Source organism: Pelobates fuscus, chromosome 7 (assembly GCF_036172605.1).
Source record: "Pelobates fuscus isolate aPelFus1 chromosome 7, aPelFus1.pri, whole genome shotgun sequence".
Classification (NCBI taxonomy): domain Eukaryota; kingdom Metazoa; phylum Chordata; class Amphibia; order Anura; family Pelobatidae; genus Pelobates; species Pelobates fuscus.
In genome coordinates, this window is record NC_086323.1 from 76407292 (window position 1) to 76428413 (window position 21122).

Genomic DNA, 21122 nt, shown 5'->3' on the forward strand with positions numbered 1-21122 from the left:
ATCATGGGGACTGAAAATTATCTGAAATTATTACACCACCATGATATGCACCCAGCTGGCTGTGCAATCATGGGGACTGAAAATTATCTGAAATTATTACACCACCATATCTGAAATTCAAAAGGGGTAGCCAGTGCTGCCTTACGGGGAATAAAACAAAAGCATTAAAAAATGCAATGTGAATTCAAAGTGAAATTCTAATTTTAATCTAAAGATACCATATCAACCATGTTTTCCAGGGCACGTATAATTTATATAAATTGATGGACTATATACAGAAAGTGCTGCCCTACAGTATGTTGAAGTTATATACTGGCGGTAGTAAATCTGGTACTAAATCAGTCAGGAATCCTACCTGTACATTATCCATCATACAGGGCAGCATTTTCATGTGCTGCCAATCAAAATGATGAAGTTATGTGTGTCCCAAAAAACTTGGTGGATATGTTAACCCTAAATAGCGCCAAAGTAAAACAATTCTCCACTTAGCTTTCAGTTAGGTTAGTTTGGTCTAAAATGTTACATTTAATTTAAAACTCACTTGTAATTTTTAACAGTTCTCACTTTAGTGGCTAAAGTGTTATCGTTTACATTTGTTCTGTCTTCAAATACTAATTGTTCTATTGTGTAGAGATGTTCATTATCATTGCTGAGCACTTAGATATAGTATTCTTTTTATTTAGTACTAGCATTTATAAAGCACCAGCGTGTTCTGCAGTGCTGTACAATTAGGACAAAGACAGTACTATATAAACAGAACAATACAAAATGTAAAAAGGGCTGGCCCCTGCTCGTGAGTAGAGATCTAGCCCTTAACCCCTTAAGGACCAAACTTCTGGAATAAAAGGGAATCATGACATGTCACACATGTCATGTGTCCTTAAGGGGTTAAAGATATGTTGTACAGAGTCATTTGCTAGATTGTCCATGATCTTACAATCTAAAGGTCAAAATGTGGAGATGTGACAAGAGGTAGCAGAGGAATTTGGAGATGATGACAGAGAGAAATAATAGTACGTGGTAACATGTGAAGGGAATAAGGAGGTGATTGACTGTGATGCCAAACAGCTACCTGTTTATCTATTTGCCTGCATGATCTGCTTATATCCTATGTTAGTAGATGTTAGTTTGATTTTCAGTGGTGACATCGTTTAGTTGGCCATTGTTTTAAGAAATTGTCACAGAGTTGCAGTTATGCTGTGCGTGGAATTGGGTTGAGTAATGTAAGCTTGCATTACTCCACCTACTTCCCAGACTGTACTTGTATTATAGTAAAAGTTTTCAATTTTAGACATTCTATCCAGATCATTATTGCTGTTAAATGTTAGTTGCCATTTAGTGGTTATATTATACTACATCAGCACCGGAAAAGTGGATATCATACTTCAATGTATATTTCAATCCATGGACCTTTTTCTTCAAATGGTTTGACAAAACATGAGTACCTTTCAAAGAATGATTATCTGTCGTCCTTATTGATAACATCCATCAAATGTCAGACTATGTTCTAGTACAGGAATACATTGATTTTTCAGACAATGAATTCTAACCTGTGTTTTTTTCTCTTTCTTTAAAGGTGAAGAAGCCAAAAAAGGTAAAAGAAGATTGATTGATTGATACCGAGTACTAATCTAATCTCATCTCACTCTATCCAGAACCTTTGAACAAAAGACTCGTTTTGGCTTACCATCACTGTAACTCAAGCCTTCCTTTTAGCATTACATCCATTTATTCTGAAAACTATATATTTCTGGACAACAAAAGAAGATGCACTGCAGGTCTCGTATGATACTTTAACAATAATCAAGCAATTCTACGTAGTCTTACAGTAAGGATTACCAGATTTGTGTTCTACAACCATCCTCGAGTTGGTGCCTCAACCTCCGTTTCATGTCATGTATCACCAGACTGCTACATTAATGTTAAACCAGTGACGTTATGACCCTTTGAGTATTTTGGAGGACACTAATAATGTTGGATTCCCACCAATGTCCTGAACTTTTCAACACTGATAGCACCTTGTCCATTTTTAGATTGTAGAAACAAAATATCTTGGAGTTACTCAGTTGTTGAAGTAATCGAGAAGGATTTCATTATGTACTTGTTACTGGTTCTTCATTTCCACACCCTGTGGGTGACCGTCTCTTCAGCAATGCAGCACGGTCACTATGATGTGTGCAAAATGCAGACAATGTCAGACGAGGGCCTAATTTGGGAATATATGGCTTGTCAGCCAGAATCTGTAGACATGACTCAGTATCTAAAGGTAAAAATCGATCCTCCCAACAGCACCTGTGGCGACCCTCCAGAGCCCTTCTGTGCCATGGTAAGGAACAATGTTTATTTTAAGAAAAGTATTCTCATTCGTGTGTTTGAGAAAATATATTTTTATATAAAGTTTTTTTTTGTTTTTTTTTAATACAAATAATTAGCTACAATGTTTATTTATAAATTATTCATAAATCTATATTTGGGAAAATGCTGATTTTAGGTAATACGTACAGGGGTGGTACTTAACTTTTTGAACATGTGTTCAAAGAATGTAACTGGCATTGCCTAATAAACACATTCTGTAGCTGTCTAATATTACATATAAAAAAAGGGGATTTCTGCAAAACTCCATAATGTGCCTGTTTTCAGTGTCAGAACAATCATTATTGCATTGGGGAAAGCAATGCTGCTACCATAAGCAACTTAATGTGGGCAGTTGCCTGGGGCCTAAAAAATGTAATGTGCCTCTTTCATCCAATAGGGACTCATTTAAAATAGCACAGGTGACCTGATTTTGGATTCTGACACAGGGGATAAGACCCACTATAAGATAGGATGCACAGATTAGTGTTAACATATGTCTGTTGACTTATACACTGCAGGAAAGTTGTATAACTAAAATGCACTGATGGAATTCATACTACAATAATAAATGTTCCGTTACATAATTTCAGCAGACCTGGAAATAGACATTCTTTTGCAAGGGTGATCATAAATTAACAGTTTGCAATGTATGGAAATCAAGCCTAGAGTGATACATTTTTATAAATTGCCATTTATTTATTTCTGCCATTGTGCTTATGCTGAAGATAATATTTACTATATGGCTAAACGTGTTGCCTATCCTGCTTATATGTAATGTTGTTGAACAACAAACATCTCTTCATCCTATCGTATTATCCATTTAAGGTAAATCTCTATATTGCTCTCTCATTACTGTAAATATATCACCATGTTTCTTAATGGTGTACTGTTATTATCTTAAGGATTGCATAATTTATATAGCAAAGATCTCTTTGGATTTATCCCTTGCTAGCTCCTAAAAAAATCAAACCAAACCAGAAAACCACCGATCAGATTGCTAAATTGCTCATAAGTGTGCAAAATAATGCAGTATGTAGTGGGTTAAGTGACTTGCTCACTCCAAACCACCAGCAGGGAGAAGGGTCAAGTCAATTAACTTGCCTAACAGGGTTATTGAATGAACATTGTCCTTAGCCAGCCACGGGAACTAAATCACATCTGCTTTGCTCACCAAGATAGCTTCTTCTCTCTGGAATCCAGGAATCCAATGTGGAATCATGGAAGTGGTATGTTGCATTCATACTCTATGAAGCTCCTGAGGTTCACATGTGCTTTAGCTGGCCCTAAATTTATGGGTGTTGGTGCAAACACATATATACTTGAGTATGTCTTTTGAGTAAAAGATGATACATGAGAGGGAAAAAGAAGAGGAGATACAGTGCTAACGCCAAAGGCAGCAGAATAAGGTCTATTACTTGGGTATCCTAATATCCAAGAGAAACAAGGAAAAAACACCCCCAAAAAAACAGACTGCGCCAAATAAGAAATACAGACTGTGCCAAATAAGAAATCATATATATGTACAATATTATATATATACATACAAATATTGAGATATAACAATATTAAAGAGTCCCAGCAAAAAAAAGTATTTTTTGGGAGAGAAGAACCATTTGAAGATAGTTCTTTTTTTTTTTGTAGATCAGTCTGTTTTCCTCCTTCAAGTAGACAAAACTTTAGTGTAGTTCTACATATCCCTTCTAAATCCTCACATCCATACATCTCATTGTTGTGCTGTTTTAAACCGTGTCTTGGCTTAGATGCAATTCTTGTATTTAAGGGTATGACCTACCATTAACAGAATACACCAAGGAAATACAGTGGCTGTTAGGGAAGCACATGTAATTACTCACTAAATGCTAGAACCTTTCTCTAAGATCCTCTGTCGGTAAGGTTTATATTATACAAAATGAGCACTAATGTAACAAAGAGCAATAGCCGAACACATCTACTGATCTATATGGAGATAGGGAGTTTTGCCCATTTAAGGCAAATGCCCACAGGGTAGGTAGGATAGGTTAGTAATACAAGAAAGAAAAAAGTGTTGGGCACCCTGAGCCATGTCTAGCTTTTGGACTGATGTATCATGAAAAGCATAGATCACAAAACATCTGCAAAACTCTGCCTTCAATTACAAATCCACCTTTTCATTCTTATTCCAAGTTTTAGGTCTTGATAGATGGTAATTGAAAAATATGATTGACCCATAGAGAGACATAGACATATTTATTATTCTTCATATATCACCAACCATAAAGCCCCACTATGAAATTATAGTTACTGGTTTTTCAACAAAGGACTTTATATGGGTTAAAAAAGCACCCGAAAAGCAAAATGTATAACTGAAATAATAGCCTCTTTATGCAAGGTTATAAGGTTTTATTTCTTAATCTCCATTGCCTGCAATATTAAGATGAATACTGGTAGCTATACATAGAAGGGCTTAAGGGAGTTATAGATAGCAATAAAGGGATTATATGGATTGGTTATATAAAGCATTAGAACAATTTTCAGAGTAATTACAGTGGATATGAAATATTGTGAAGATTTTATTTAGTGTTTCACTAGAAGCAATATATTGAGATTTCTACCAATTTCAAGAATATCCTGAAGACATTTATTAGGAAATAAGCAGGGGGTGTTATAAAAAGCTTATATAAGTAATATGATACATTAAAGCATTTATTTTGCGTTGTAGCGACACGAAAAAACATTTTTTGTATGACTGACTAAATAACAGATTTGGAAAAGATAACTAGTTTGACAAGAATGGAGATATTTTGGTCCTTATTTAATGAATCAGCTCTGCTTTTTAGTCATTTATCAAGTATCAAGGCTGGTGAAATAGCTCAGTGGGCTAATGCATCAGCAGAATCTGTTCTAAACCCTTGGGTCGCAGATTTAAATCCTGGCAGGGTTGACTCAGCCCTTCATCCTTCCGAGGTAGATAAAATGAGTACCATTAAATTGGGTGATAGTAACAACCCCTGGATGTTGGGCTAAGGTAACATCCCCAGGATGTACTTAGAAACCAGAATAATCTGAATGTACCTTTCCTGGTTAAATACTTTGTTATTATTTGTTATTATTATTTGACACCTCTGTGTAAATAAAAAGGTTGTGTAAATTCTGAATAGATGATAGGATATATGATTTAGGCTTAGTATCCAAAAGTCTTGCAAATGGACGGTGTTTAGAAAAATATACGTGGGGCAAGATGAGACATTGGAGTATAGAGCATGATAGGTCTCTGCCCGTGACCTTCTCCTGTCCGCTGCTCTTACCCGTACGGCCAACTCACGCTCGCAGGACTTCTCGCATGCGGCTCCCTCCCTATGGAATAGCCTGCCTACTGTCAAAAGACTCTCCCCTAGTCTTCAATCATTTAAGAAGTGCCTTAAAACCCATCTCTTTAGAAAAGCTTTTGGCCTCCCAGAGTAACCTCTTCCTCACATAGTCTCTTGCCCTCTCCTAAAGGGCAGCACTTTACTCTCTCCTCCAGCTCTGCATCACTCCCACCTTATTTGATTGCTATTTCCTGTCCTAATGTGTTTTATACCCCACCTCCTATAGACTGTAAGCTCGTTAGAGCAGGGTCCTTTTCAACCTATCGTTCTTGTAAGTGTTCTTGTAATTGTCCTATTTATAGTTAAATCCCCCCTCTCATAATATTGTAAAGCCCTACGGAATATGTTGGCACTATATAAATGGCAATAATATAATAATAATAGGAACAGATACTTCAGAATTGTTTAATAAAATATCAACTAGGTCGGTGTTATCACTCTCCTCTTTAGGTGGAACAGTTCCTCTTTTTGACCCAAATCTACCTATATATCTTTTCTATTGTAGGGTATCTTACACCAGTATGATAATAGTGAAAGTGTTGTTGTTTTAAACTATCAGAATGGTGGGATTGTGGTCACTTTAATATTGGCTCACTGGAAGCCGTAAAAGTTTCAATAACTAACACACAAAAGCTTGTGATTTACCCTACAGTATCCTTTTTTTGTAAGTACTCAAAGTGTTTGATGTGAGTGTCTCATATGTTTAATATTTGCTAAATATATTTGGAAATGCATTTAACTTTGTAATATACTTAATATATTGTCTAAGTAATTTGATCACAAAAATAAGTGGGTCATAAACTCACATAAGCATTACAAGAAATATCACCCTCTTTAACCCCTTAAGACCGGAGGGCGTACTATTACGTCCTTTTAAAAGCGGCTCTAAACGCCGCCGGACGTAATAGTACGCCCTCCGGTTTTTAGTAACTTACCCGGTCGCTGGCGGTCCCACGCCGGCGATCGCGGTTCGGGGGACTCCCAGGGAGCCCCCCGCGGCACGTCCGCCCTCCAGGAGCCCTCCCGGCCATGTGAGAGTGAGGTCCTTGCGAGGACCTCACAATCACATGGCCGGTATAGCTGCCTGCTGCATTGCCAGCAGGGGGACCAACTGTAATGACAGTTGGTCCCCCTGCTGGCTGAAAATCAAATAATAAAATGTTAAAACAGTGTAAAAAAAAAAAAATTATATACTTAGATCATATATATATATTATATATATATGATCTAAGTATATATATACACATATACATACACACACATACACCGTCTAGGTGTATTTTAATATTAATATATATATAATTATATATATATTTATATCAAATTACACGTAGACTGATACTGATTAAATATATATATAATTATTGTTATATATATATTTATAAATAATATAAAAAAAATTAATATGTAAATACGTAAAAAAATTAAATAAAAAAAATAATTAAAAATAAAATATTAAAAAATATATAGATGTGTTTTATTTCGTTCTAACTGTATTCTGATATTAATATATATATATTTATATCAAAATACACTTAGAACGAAATAATATATATATCTATATACATAAATATATACGTATATATCACTATATATATACCTATATATAAATAAAAATATTAAAAAAAAATATATAGATATATACGTATATATACACATATGTATATATATACATATATTAATTCTACACATATATTTATGTAATAATTTTACATAATTAGGTATCCTAATTAATTACAATTAGCGGGACCTGCCTGACCACCCATGCCGAAAGTATAGGGAATTTAATTTGCTAGCACTATATTTAACCCTATAACTTTCCAAGACACCATAAAACCTGTACATGGGGGGTACTGTTTTACTCGGGAGACTTCGCTGAACACAAATATTAGTGTTTCAAAACAGTAAAATGTATTACAACCATGATATCGCCAGTAAAAGTGACGTTTTTTGCATTTTTCACGCACAAACAGCACTTACAGGGACGATATTATTGCTGCAATACTTTTTACTGTTTTGAAACACAAATATTTGTGTTCAGCGAAGTCTCCCGAGTACAACAGTACCCCTCATGTACAGGTTTTATGGTGTTTTCAAAAATTACAGCGTCAAATATAAGGCTTGTGTTTAATTTTTTTCACATTAAAATTCGCCAGATTGCTTACGTTGCCTTTATGACCCTATGGTAGCCCAAGAATGAAAATTACCCCTATGATGGCATACCATTTGCAATAGTAGACAACCAAAGGTATTGCAAATGGGGTATGTCCAGTCTTTTTTAGTAGCCACTTAGTCACAAACACTGGCCAAAATTGGCGTTTTTTGCATTTTTCACACACAAACAAATACAAACGCTAACTTTGGCCAGTGTTTGTGACCAAATGGCTACTAAAAAAGACTGGACATCGCTTATTTGCAATACCTTGGGTCGTCTACTATTGCAAATGGTATGCCATTATGGGTGTAAATTTATTTCCTGGGCTACTATACAGTCTCAAAGGCAACGTAACCAATCTGGCGAATTTCAATTTCAAATGTAACACGCTATATTTGACCCTGTAACTTCCCAAAACACCATAAAACCTGTACATAGGGGGTACTGTTTTACACGTGAGACTTTGCTGAATACAAATATGTGTATTTTATTGCAGTAGAAGCAAACAGTATTATGACATTGACAGTTAAAATGTCATGAAGAACAAAAAAAATCAAAAAAAATCTTATTTTCTCCCATTTTTTTCATATTAAATTATGTTTCATAGCTAAATATTTGATATTAAATGAAAGCCCTGTTTCCCCTGAATAAAATGATATATAATAAGGGGGGGTGCATTTAATATGAAAGAGGTGAATTACGGTTGGACAGACATATAGCGCAAATGCCAGGTTTTGTTTACGTTTTGTTTCGTTCACAACTTGTACATTTGGCTGCGGTGTTAAGGGGTTAACTCGCTCCCTACAAAACTATTGTCCATTTTTTGCCCTTTGAATATCACCCCTCCTTTTATAAATCCCTTAATCCTTGCTTTTAGCTTCAGAAGACAGCCCCTTAGGGACGCATTACGTGTCTAAACTTATTTCTCTAAGCCCTGATTAAGCCGGTGCCACCTGTTTTAGCCCTCAGTAGAGACGTCCTTTCAGTTGTCCAGTGAAAAATAATGGACACCTGTAATTATAAAATGAAATAAAAAATTATGTTGGACATCCACAAGAATACCATAATTTTGGAGGAAGCAAATGTTTGGGGCGATTTTTCATCTCCTACTCTGTCAAAGGAAAGTTTGAAATGTAACTTTGGTCATTAGTGTGCTTTTTCAAGTTGGATCCTACCAAAGACTTTATAAATACCGTATTTTTCGCTCCATAAGAAGCACTTTTTTCCCCCTCAAAAGTGAGGGGAAATGTCTGTGCGTCTTATGGAGCGAATATGAAGCTTTACTTACCTGTCTTGCAGCGTTGGCCGGCAGCACAGGGCGCACCGCGGTAGTGGAACTTGAATTTCATGTTCCGGTTTCCGGCGGGACTGAAAGGAAGTGCGCACAAGCTGAGTGCGCACTTCCTTTCAGTCCCGCCGGAAACCGGAACATGAAATTCAAGTTCCACTACCGCGGTGCGCTCTGTGCTGCCGGCCAACGCTGCAAGACAGGTAAGTAATTATAGGACAAGGGGAGGGGGACAGTATGGGAGGGGGATAAAGTCTATGGGGAGGGAGGGGGGGTGGAAGTCTGTGGGGAGGGGGGGAGATGAAGTCTGTGGGGAGGGGGGCAGATGAAGTCTGTGGGGAGGGGGGCAGATGAAGTCTGTGGGGAGGGGGGGGAGATGAAGTCTGTGGGGAGGGGGGGAGATGAAGTCTGTGGGGAGGGGGGGGAGATGAAGTCTGTGGGGAGGGGGGGGAGATGAAGTCTGTGGGGAGCGGGGGGAGATGAAGTCTGTGGGGAGGGGGGAGGAGATGAAGTCTGTGGGGAGGGGGGGGGAGATGAAGTCTGTGGGGAGGGGGGGGGAGATGAAGTCTGTGGGGAGGGGGGGGAGATGAAGTCTGTGGGGAGGGGGGGGAGATGAAGTCTGTGGGGAGGGGGGGGAGATGAAGTCTGTGGGGAGGGGGGGGGAGATGAAGTCTGTGGGGAGGGGGGGGAGATGAAGTCTGTGGGGAGGGGGGGAGATGAAGTCTGTGGGGAGGGGGGGGGAGATGAAGTCTGTGGGGAGGGGGGGGGATGAAGTCTGTGGGGAGGGGGGGGAGATGAAGTCTATGGGAGAGAGGAGAAGACTATGGAAGGGGGGGGCACTATGGGACAGGGGAGAAAAAAAATATTCTGTACAAATTGTCCCATAGTAAGAAACACTATGGGACAGTTTGATCAGAATATTTTTTTTCTGGGTTTCTTCCTCTAAAAACTAGGTGCGTCTTATGGTGAGGTGTGTCTTATGGAGCGAAAAATACGGTACATCTCAACAGGCTGGGGACGCTAGTTTCTTAAACCCTACCTTCTACTCGACATGAATGAGATTAGAGAGGATGTGAGGAGAGTGAGAACAGCTCAAACAGAGACACACAGTAATTGCTTGTCTTTAATCACTTTAGCAATTCTTCTTGCTAGCTGTTGCCTTTACTTCCCACAAGGGAGTGAGCCAAAAGAAAATGTAGTTTTGGGATGTGACAAACCTCACCAGTTTGATGCAACTGTGTTCCTCTAGGCTGCAAAGTCAAGGGATTCACATTTGAATGTACCTTTTCAGCTTTATGGGACACTCGAATCCTGAAAAGTATATTTATGAATGTGTTATATAGATAATGCATTAATATAGAATGTAAGCTCGTTTGAGCAGGGTCCTCTTCAACCTATTGTTCCTGTAAGTTTATTTGTAACTGTCCTATTCATAGTTAAATCCCCCTCTCATAATATTGTAAAGCGCTACGGAATCTGTTGGCGCTATATAAATGGCAATAATAAATAAATAAAAATAAAATATTATGGGAAAGCAATAAATTAGAACGAAAAAAAAACAAAACAAAAAAATGTCCACGCTCCTGCATTTGCTGCATATCCTCAGCCTATGAAGCGTCTGTGACCCCCTGCCCAGACCAGAAAGTGACTCTCATGATTCACCCTTAAATTTCAAAATCAATGGTGTGTGTATCCCATAAATCTCTGAATGTGCTTTATGGGCACAGCAGGGGTTTGGGGGAAGCTGTGCTTCACATGTCAGCTTTATTATGCTAAAAGCTGGACTACAACCCACCCAGAAATGCTGCAGAGATACTAGTACTGACTAGGACTGCATGACTTAAAGGGACAGTATAGTCCCTTACTGGTGACTTAAAGGGACAGTGTAGTCACCAGGACCACTACAGCTCAATGCAGTGGCCTTGGTGTCTGTAGCCTGTCTCTGCAGTCTTAGCACTGTAAACACTTTTCAGAGTTCACATTGCTGCATTGGAACCCCTCTAGGTGCAGTCACTCAGACGGCCACTAGAGGTGCTTTCTAGTCTAGGGCTATATGGATGCATTGATTGAATGAATCTCTATGAGGAAATGCTGATTGGAAGAGCACAGCGTTTTGTATGGCTTTTTTTATGGTAAAGCATTGGATTGACTGAGATCAACAAGGTTGATGATTTCAGCCATGAAAACACAGAAAGGGTAAGTTTATGAACATCTCATCTTCCCAGAGAGAGGGGAAGGGGAGCTAAACATGTACTCCATCACTATCGTGTCAGGAAGACAGGTTTGTATTCCTGAAACTATAGTGTCCCTTCAAAAGAACACTTCAAGCACCATAACCATTACAGCAGGCACCGGCAAGATGCAGGTAAATTGTCAAACCATTCTCAAATTGGTTGAGCTGTACTGGTTATTGTGTTCGGAGTGTTATTTTAACGTGCCTAGAATAAACTTGCTAATTTTGAATTACAGCAATACCTGTTTGGTTTATATAACATATTTACAAATTCGCACACAGTTTTCAGTTTATCTCAGGTGGAATCAGAGTCAAATATAAACATATTCTCCATAGATTTCACCAGCTGAGGATACATAAACCAGGCAGTAATGACCCTATATTGTGAGAAGGAGAAATCCGTTATCACTACACAAACACACAAGAAATCATATTATCAGCCAATCGGTTTCCTGACACCTTCATCAGGATTTTGTATCCCCAGGGCCTGACCTGACTAGCAGATAATGTCTTTAGATTATCATACAGCAATCCATACTAATGCACCTGTTCTTTGCCAGAGAGCTCTGCAACTCTCCTACATGATACATATGGGGTTTAGAAAACTGCCTTAGTGATTTCCTTTCCAATTCTTATTAAATATATTGCCTGCTTCTGCAAAAATAAAATTTCAGCCTGTTTTTTTAGCAGTTCTAGATTGAATGCTGTTTTCTAGTGCACATATAGATAAAATGATAATAGCTGTGCTCAAGGGACTAATAAGAAATATATCAGTCCTGAAAAAAAAGTGTCCTATTAAACTCCTGACCTTTTTTTCAGTGCATAGAATCAAAATGCAGAAATGCATTCAATATTGTTGATCTGGTTCAAATCTTGATACATTTGTTAAAATGAGCTTGCTACATAGCTTTGCATGTATGATGTAAACATAGGACAGTTGAGGTATAGCGATATATATTTACTAAAGTTTAAAGGAACAGTCCAACCACCATAACAATTACAGCTAGCTGAATGCCCTGAAATCAACTGACCGCTCTCAGCCATGAACTAAGCCATTGGCAGCTTGGTAGACTGTGGTGGAGGCGGTTTACTGAACACTTCAGAGCCCAGGTAAGAAATCAGACTGTTCAAAAATGGTTTAACACCTTACAATGCGCAGGAGGAGGCACCGGGGAACTCCTGCCACCATAATCAATACACCAAGTACTGTAGAATAAAAATGATGCATGAAGTGACACAGGGCGCAGAACTACCAGCAGTACAGCTGGTGTGACTTGTACAGGGCCTCAGCGGGTTAAGTTCCACAGACTGCATGTAGTCTATCCTGGGACCAGAAGTTCCAGCGCCAAAATAGAGACAGGGTTGCATCCAAGTTCACTATATTCTGGGTGGAGACACTACACACAGCAGGAGGAGAGCTGGACTCAGAGTGAGGGTGACTCAATGGTATACGTGTGTGCATCTGTGCATGTGTGTCGGTGTGTATATTTGTGTCAGTGTGTGTGTAAATATGCATGTGTGTGTGTGTGCATATCTGTGTGTGTCACTGTATCTGTTCATGTGTGTCAATTTGTGTGTGCCAGTGTTTGCATCTCTGTGTGGCAGTGTATTTGTGTGTATGTTTGTTTGGCCATGTGCATATGTGTTTTTGTGTGGAAATGTATTTGTATATGTGAGCACATTTATTAATTGGTTCATTACTGGTATTTATAAAGCGCCAACACATTCTTCACATAACTGCATGCAAACACCAATATTGCACACAAATGCACCCCAGCATACAAACGCAGACACTACAAACAAACACAACCCTGTATTCAAAAACAGCCTTGCTGTCACGTTTACATAGATTGACGTGGAGCGCAACTGCAGATTTCTTAGGATTTAAATTGATGATTAGAAAATTAGAGAATAAAATAGGAATTGTCTATTCAATATAGGAAAATACAGGTACTGTATCTTTAAATACTTCGCTGTTGGTTTAATTGGAGTAAGCAGTTTCCTATATACATGCAATCTAGCACATTTGGTGTTTGCAGTTTTTTAGGGTAATGAAGAAAGCTATGAATGAAGTTGTAACAGCATAGATTCGTTTTGGTTTTAGAGATAGCAGGTCAAGGAGCAGCTGGTGCCTGAATGCTTAACGGGCTTGAGAGCAGACTGTAGCAGAAATGCTTGGAGAAACTTGAGAGCAGACTATGGAAGGAATGCTCAGCAGGCTTGAGAGAAGGAAGTTCTTATCAAAGATGAAACAATTGACTTAGCTTCCAGAGGATGAACTTCAGGTTCCGGAGTTCTCCTCCGGGGAGGTTCTTCCTGAGGCAGGATGAGAGAAGTCCAGATACTAGCCGTGGTCGAGGAGAAGAGAAGGAGGTTAGTTCGAGTTCCAGTCCGGTTCGGTACACGGGTAGGTTGCAGAGAAACTTTCAGCCGGTTTGATATCGCGGTAACGCTGTTCATTAATCCAGCATCTTGTATCTGGCGCGGTCGCATTATGTAGCGTGGCGAGACCGCGTCAGAGAGGGGGTGTGGCTAAACTCCGTCAACCCGGAAGAGACAAGGAATTACCGGTAACTGGGGCATGACCCTTGCACACAAACACAAACACACATCTGCATTGAAATGCTGACACTACAAAACAGAATTCAGCATTCAAACACCAACACTACACATAAATACATCCCTACATTCTAACATCAGTTATATACACAAATAAACATTCACACACTCCATACAGAAACACGCATACATGCACACACAAGCACTGCACACACATACAACCTTGCAGGGATGGGAAAATGGTAGTGTACAGCTGACAAAACTTTGTCATAGGTTTAAGACAATTGGAAATGTACCTTTTGGCTACCCTAGGCCTGTATGGGAGAGCCCGAAAAAATGTTTGCACCAGGGATCTGTCTACATGAGTTTTGTCAGAAGATAAAACGTTTGTATGGATTTATCATGCAGGAAACTAAAAGTCTGATAGGATAATGCAGGGCATCCTATAATGTGCGAGCAGGCCTTGTCTTGTCCTGTTATTAGACTTTAAGGTTCATGTTCTGGACTGAAGGCAAGAGATGGTCACTGGTGGAGTGGAAAGAGTCTACAATAGACTGTACTTTAGATATGATAAATACTTTTGGGGTAGTTGTAGAAAGCTCATTATGTAAGGATAAGGTGTTTTTTTTATTTTATATTTAAAGTTATAATTTTTTTTTTTTAATACAGCAGAAATAGCAACAGGAAATGACCTGCAAAAGTGTTTTTATGTGCATATATCCAGAAAGGCCAAAGGGAGCTGATAGTAGTTCTCCACAAGTAGGAGTAAGTAAGAAATTAAGTCAGTGAAAGAACCAGGGAAGCTAAATGAGAGAGTGGAAGTGAGAGCTCCTAAGTAGCCAAGGCCAGACACGTGCAAGGCTGGTCCTCCATCTACGGACCCTGATTCCCGTCACAGAAGAACAAAAAAATATGGAAAGCTCAGAACAAGAGGAGATCCAAATTAGGGCCCTGAAGGAGTAAGGATAAAGATTCTATGTTTCCATGTTTAAATGATTTAATAAAAGATGCAGGAGGTCCGTGCAGGGACTGATTAAGGGGTGACGTGAGAGTATGGAAGATAAATCTGACAGGGACTGATAGATTAATGTAGTTAATTTTTCAATTAACTTAGGTGCTAAAAGGACCATCTTTCAAGAAACATCTGACCAAAGAAAAAAATCTTTCTAATGTAAAGAACGTGACTAGAACATGTTGTTTTTTTATTTTTTTTATCAGCATCATCTGATTACCAATATCTAATTTAAAGTTGAAATTCTTTAGATAAATTGGAGTATGCTCCAATTTTTGCTTCACTAAGAATTAACACATTTTTTTAGACCATTTTGATAATGTCATAAATAGCGGGATCTCTTTTTCTGTATGTCCGTTGGCTACATTCTTTACACTTTTTTAACTCAAAATAGCAATTCTACAAAGGAAATGAAAGATCCGCATTCATCTTTTTAAGACTTTAAAACATTCTTCTTTCAAAAAAGGATAGCATAGCATTTCATGTAAAAGTATGCTTTAGCCGAATGCATCTGTCTGATCTTTGAAATATTTTTACTCTTTTTCTTCTATTCTCTAAAAAAAATCTGAGAATAATAGACGTTCTCTGAGTCTACTCAACTCTGGGCATTATTTCCATGAGTTTCTTTAATGGGATGGCGTGCACAGTAATAAGCATTGCAGGTTTCTCAATGGCTGCTTTGATTTTTACTGTATTTTTAGTGTTTCACTAAAACTGGGACACTTGCGGCAAAGTAGATAAATATTATTAATAAGGCTAACATGTAAGTTTAGTATCCTCTTGGCATTTTTTCTTTTTATTTGTAATAATAAAAAAATAAAAATGTAAATATTTTTTTTCTTCCTCTTCCTTATATTATTAAATTCAAATTGTAGGATTGTCATTAGGGGTTTACATTGAACACCATTAAATCGTAGACCTTTATTCTACTGATGGTAATACCAGCTGGTTTATTCCCTAAATCAGATTTGTCCAATGAGTAGAGTGAAAATGAACATATGCCAGTTCCTCTTTCTTTATGTATACCTGGTTGACCTTTGTGTTCCACCTCTGTCCCCCCCAATAGTTACTTTCTGTTCAAGCTCCTCCAGTATCCCTGACTTGAAACCTGCCTTTGCCTTGTAACCAGGAGTGCATGAGCTGCTTGCTTTCCACTATCTAGAAGGCTGCCTTGAGTCTAGAAACCTGATGCAGAGTACTAATTACTGCTGTCTTGGTACAATTTTTGACCATGGCCTCACTTGTTCCTGAGCCTATATGAGAACCATCTGCCTTTTGGTGTTTTATACATTTTTCCGTACTAATTGCACTGCCGTAAGGAAGATCTTGATTTTGTCTCTCAAGTCCCTGTAATAACCTCAGGACTTGTAATGGGATTGATTAATCACATAGATTCTATATTTGGTATGATTATCATCTGGCAAGTTCTGTAATGCAATATTCTGCAACTAGACTCCTATAGTTGACCAGTATATAGTTTAACCCAGTGTAAACCTGGTTAATTTGACACACAAAAATATACAATTTATCATGTTATTAATATGCTTAGTCCTTTAACCAGGGATGATGGATTGGGATTTTTGGTAATTTGCAAGTACAGTGGGGCCTCGGTTAACATAATTTTCGGTTTACAAATGAAAATCCATTGAAAAGAATGCCTCGGTTTACACATTTTTTTCGCAATACAAAGCAAGTTTCCCCAGGATGCAATGTACCTGGGAGGTTTATAGCACCGACCCCTGCATGTTGGAGCCTGAGGGTAACACGTGGCGTCGAGTGTGGAGGTGTTGGAGGTGTTGGAGAGGCTTTTGCATCGAGTTTTGCAGCCATTCTGGAAATTGTTTGCAGTTGTTTTGGGACTTTTTGGTGCATTTCTCAAGCTGTGGAAATGTAGGGAGCTGAGCTTTGTCGTTTGCATGCCTTTTACTGTGTGTTCTGCATTGTGGGTTGGTTTCCATGCCAGCTCATTTTTACTTTTTTCTGACCTCCAGAACGGATTAATTGGGTTTCAATGCATTCCTATGGAAAATCGCATTTCGGTTTACACATTTTTCACAATAAGAAACGTCCCGGAGACCTAATTAAATTCGTAAACCGAGGTCCCACTGTATATACAAAACAAGTGCCTTTTATCTGGGTTTCAATACCTATAGCAAACCCAATGCTGTGGTTTGAACATATAATAGATATTGACATCACTCTAATAAAGAGGGGCACATACAAAACTGCTAACACTTTTTTTCACACCAAATAAATCATTACAAAGAATTCCACCAATGTACTAAAAAATCCATTGTATCAATAAAATGGATGAGTGTATTTGCTCAATTTACTCACTAGTCCGGGTAAATTTTATAAGTCTCAAATAAATAACTCGTATACCATAATGATAAACGTATTATAAACCTGGTGCTGTAATAAGATTGTAATACTGAATAAACCACCCTAATAACCTGTCTAGACATGGTTTAATGACGCGTACAGAATATACATCACTGAGGGAACAGCTTCAGAGTAGCAAGCTGAATACAGACAATATATAGCAATGTTAAAAGCCTGCCTCTCTATAACTGGCTGTTCTAATTTGGAACACTGACAAGCAGTCTATGTTACATAGCTCAAAATTTGGTGGAAATTGAATCCTCGCAAGTTGCACCATCGGCCACATGTTAGATATGTGGGAGAAGCTGGCAGAGACTCCAGAGCCTGAGCCTCTGCCAGGGAAATTAGAACATCAACAGTTGTATGGAGTGTGTTTTCTATACAGCACTAATCAGGAGAGATGTGTGTAGTTTGTGATTCGTGATGTTAGTTCCTACAGCATGAGCAGCACAATGCTCTATTGCTCAGTGTTACATGGCACATGGACTTTGTGCCACTCTGCTTTGTTAAAAACAGGAAGATAATGTGATACTGCCCACTGTGGGGTGGGGGGAGGAGGGGAGCGTATGGCATACTAGCATGAGAATGTGGTAAAAGGAGGAGAATGGACCACTTGTTATGAGGAGGAAAATATGAGAATGGACTACTAATAATGGGGAAGGTCATATGGAATTGAATACCAGATAATAGGGGTTTCATAGAGACTACTAACTATGGGAAGGTGGGCTGTAGACTAAGGGAGAGAATGAGCTGCAGATTCAGGGAAATATCGCCTAGTTGCTATATGGGGTGGGAATTGGCCATTGATTATGGTGGGAAAGAAAGAATTGGCTACGTAGAGTGAAAAATGCAAACACACACCTGTATTCACGTAAACGCTGACCCTTCACACACAAACACTGAGCCTCTAAACACATACACCCCTGCAACCAGACACACTGACCGTTCACACACATACAAGCATGCAGTCACACACGTTCCGCTTGTTTCTGCTTTTACACACTTAGACATGCCACCCAAATATGACTATATATTAAATGTAGGTTGAGCAGAGCATTAAATATCTAAAACAATATTTTCTTCTAATCTCTCTCCTGCCAAGAATGTAGTTTTATATATTGCGATATCCCTCCCAACCACCGTCTAACATATAAGTTGCATGCAAAGTGCTATAGGATAGTACCCATAGCTCCCAATTGCCCGTGTTTGGCTTATTGCCCCCATTAAAGTTTTTAAAAACCTACCTTCCCTCTGCTATATTCTAATGTATTTCTAGTAGCTGAAAATGTTGGTGTACAGTAGTTTATATGAGTACGTCACATAAATAAAGCTCAATGTAATAGATGTTTAAATGGTATTAAACACATTTAGGTGAATAAAATTATTTGGTCCTTTGACCTAAATTGCTTATATGGTCAATAAATTATAAAGTTACCTAAAATACTCTGGAAATGTTCTCCTAGCCTCATCCCCCGAAAACAGGTGTTCTTTTTTTGACCATTTAAAAAGTTGGGCAATAAACCGTATAGCTGGGATTTAGGTGCCTACTTTCCCTTCTGACATTTTGCGGACACGCTTGGTTAGAGAACACTCCTGTATTACAGATCTAAAGTCTGCGCTATTCATCACAAATGCATCTGCACATTGTCTGCCGAGAACTAACGAGGCGTCTACAATCGAGATTACTAGAAGGTAAAATTACACTTTCAGCGTGTTTGTCTTGCATTCAGTATCTGTTAGTGTTTTGGTTCTGGCAGACATTTATTTTGGATGTTTTATAGGCATTCTTTAGAGAACTTGGAGATGTTCCAGGCTGTGTAGGAATTTTCCCTTTATTTCTTCTTTATTGCCAGCTTATGCCCTGGACTGTATGATCCCTCTTATTGAATTTCTCATCCTGCCATCTGGTCTACCAAGCGTAGTGGTTAGATCAGCACCTCATACAGCTTTCACGAAGAAAGAACGAGTATCTCTTAGACTTTCAAGCTGTGATACAGGTCCTCAAACTATATCCCTCTAAGGGGTCTTTAATAATTGTTCCCACAGCTGCTCATTAGAACATCTCATGCAAGTGCTCTATATAGCTGCCCATTACAGCGCTTCTCTTAACACCTCTCTGTTACCGAGCCTTATTAATCACTACCATAGCTATTCTCTATAATCATTCATTGCCTTCTTAAAATGACTTCCTATCATTCATTCAATAACTGCTACATACATTCACTATTTAGCATAAAAATTATATATTTTTTATTTTAATCCTAAACAATGACACAATCCTTTTTTGTAACTTTTTTTGTACTGTCTACGAATTAATTTTGTGAGCATTCATTGAGCTACTCTAAGTCGAGTTTATTTTTATTTTGTATCTTTTTAAAAAAAAAATATATATATATTTTTATAAAACCATTGTCACGTGGCAAAATCTCTATGTAGATATTTGGCACACTTAGATCCCAACCTGTGTTTTAAATGTAAACGTTTATTTAAAACAGGTGGACTTTTGCTGAGGGCACTGACATAAATATTGGTGGGAAATGTATGAGTCAAGTGTTCCGTATTAATTTGCATATGCAGCACAGCATTCTGGGAGCGTTATGAAAACATGATCTTACATAGTTAGTAAATAGAGAGAAATTTGAATAAAATATGGCAGATGGAATGCAAGATGTTTTGTATCGGTATGAATGAGAATATATGTATAGCAGAGTTTGTAGTCTGAAAATATACATCTAGCAGGGATGCCAGGATGTTTGTTTTGTGTTTTTTGCAAACTGAGACACCCCTAATGTGTTTTTCCGACCCCAAGAGGATGGCTGTAATGTAACTAATCTGCAATCTATCTCTCTCAGATATAAACTAATCTAAGCCTGACAGTCCAGACAGCTGGATATTCAATTACTAGTAATGACACTGTTCACCAAGAGCAGGAGATGCATTCTCTCCCTGTTCTGACACGTTGTCATTTTGCATTATATTAGCAGTCTTGGCACCGCTTGTACGCATCATCTTTTATGCAACAAATGTATATGTGATAAATATGTGATATGTAAACTTGTGAATCTTAAAATGTATTGTTAGAATCAGCCATCGGGAACAGGAAGTTCCCAGAGGATGTTTCTTTCCTTGTGCATAGCACGCTCTTTGGCCAAGGTAAGCTAATGTTCTCCACAGACCTGGTGCTAAAGTAAGATTTCACTCCTTGCTCCATTCTTATGTCATCTGCCTCTTGTTCTAATTTTATAGTAATTCAATTTGATTTACATATTATTAGCCTGGTGACTCTTTCTTCATTTGAAAAAGAATCACAGTAACTATGTTCAGTTTTAATAAGATATATTTCTTAACAATAATACTTCCAAACATCTGTATTAGAACCTTCCCCTGTGTCATAGGGATCTCCATTGCCCTGGGAAAAGTTGGCACTGTTAGAGAAATTAGTTTATTGTGGGCAGATGCCTGGGGCTTGGCCAACATGATGTACCATTTGCAACCAATGGAGACCCATTAAAAAAATGTATAGGGACACAATTATTGATGTCTACCCAAGAGTTAAGAACACTGACTGGAGTATATCTCCTTCCTGTTCTGTGTGTGCCTAGTAATATCTATCCCAAGCCTCAAAATCTGTCAGTTATTAAGCTTAGTGTGACAATGAGACCGAGGCACATATATTTGGCACTTATCCTTGCAGAGCACAGTTGGTTTATCATAAGGAGTTTTCCAAAATGTAACAGAGAGACATTCCGATTGAATCTAAGGTTCCGAGTGTCCACCTTACCGCGTCTTCT

General features: G+C 38.3%; 1 protein-coding gene across 3 annotated transcripts in view; it reads left to right on the plus strand.

Annotated features, from left to right (window-relative positions):
* NTNG1 (netrin G1) overlaps positions 1-21122 on the plus strand; it is a 262767-nt gene that overhangs the window by 34693 nt on the left and 206952 nt on the right. For all 3 annotated transcript variants that reach the window (XM_063426081.1, XM_063426082.1, XM_063426083.1), the window contains exon 2: positions 1577-2326. In XM_063426081.1, the coding sequence (XP_063282151.1) occupies positions 2096-2326 (231 nt within the window). In that variant the 5' untranslated portion in view covers positions 1577-2095. The remainder of the gene's footprint in view (positions 1-1576; positions 2327-21122) is intronic.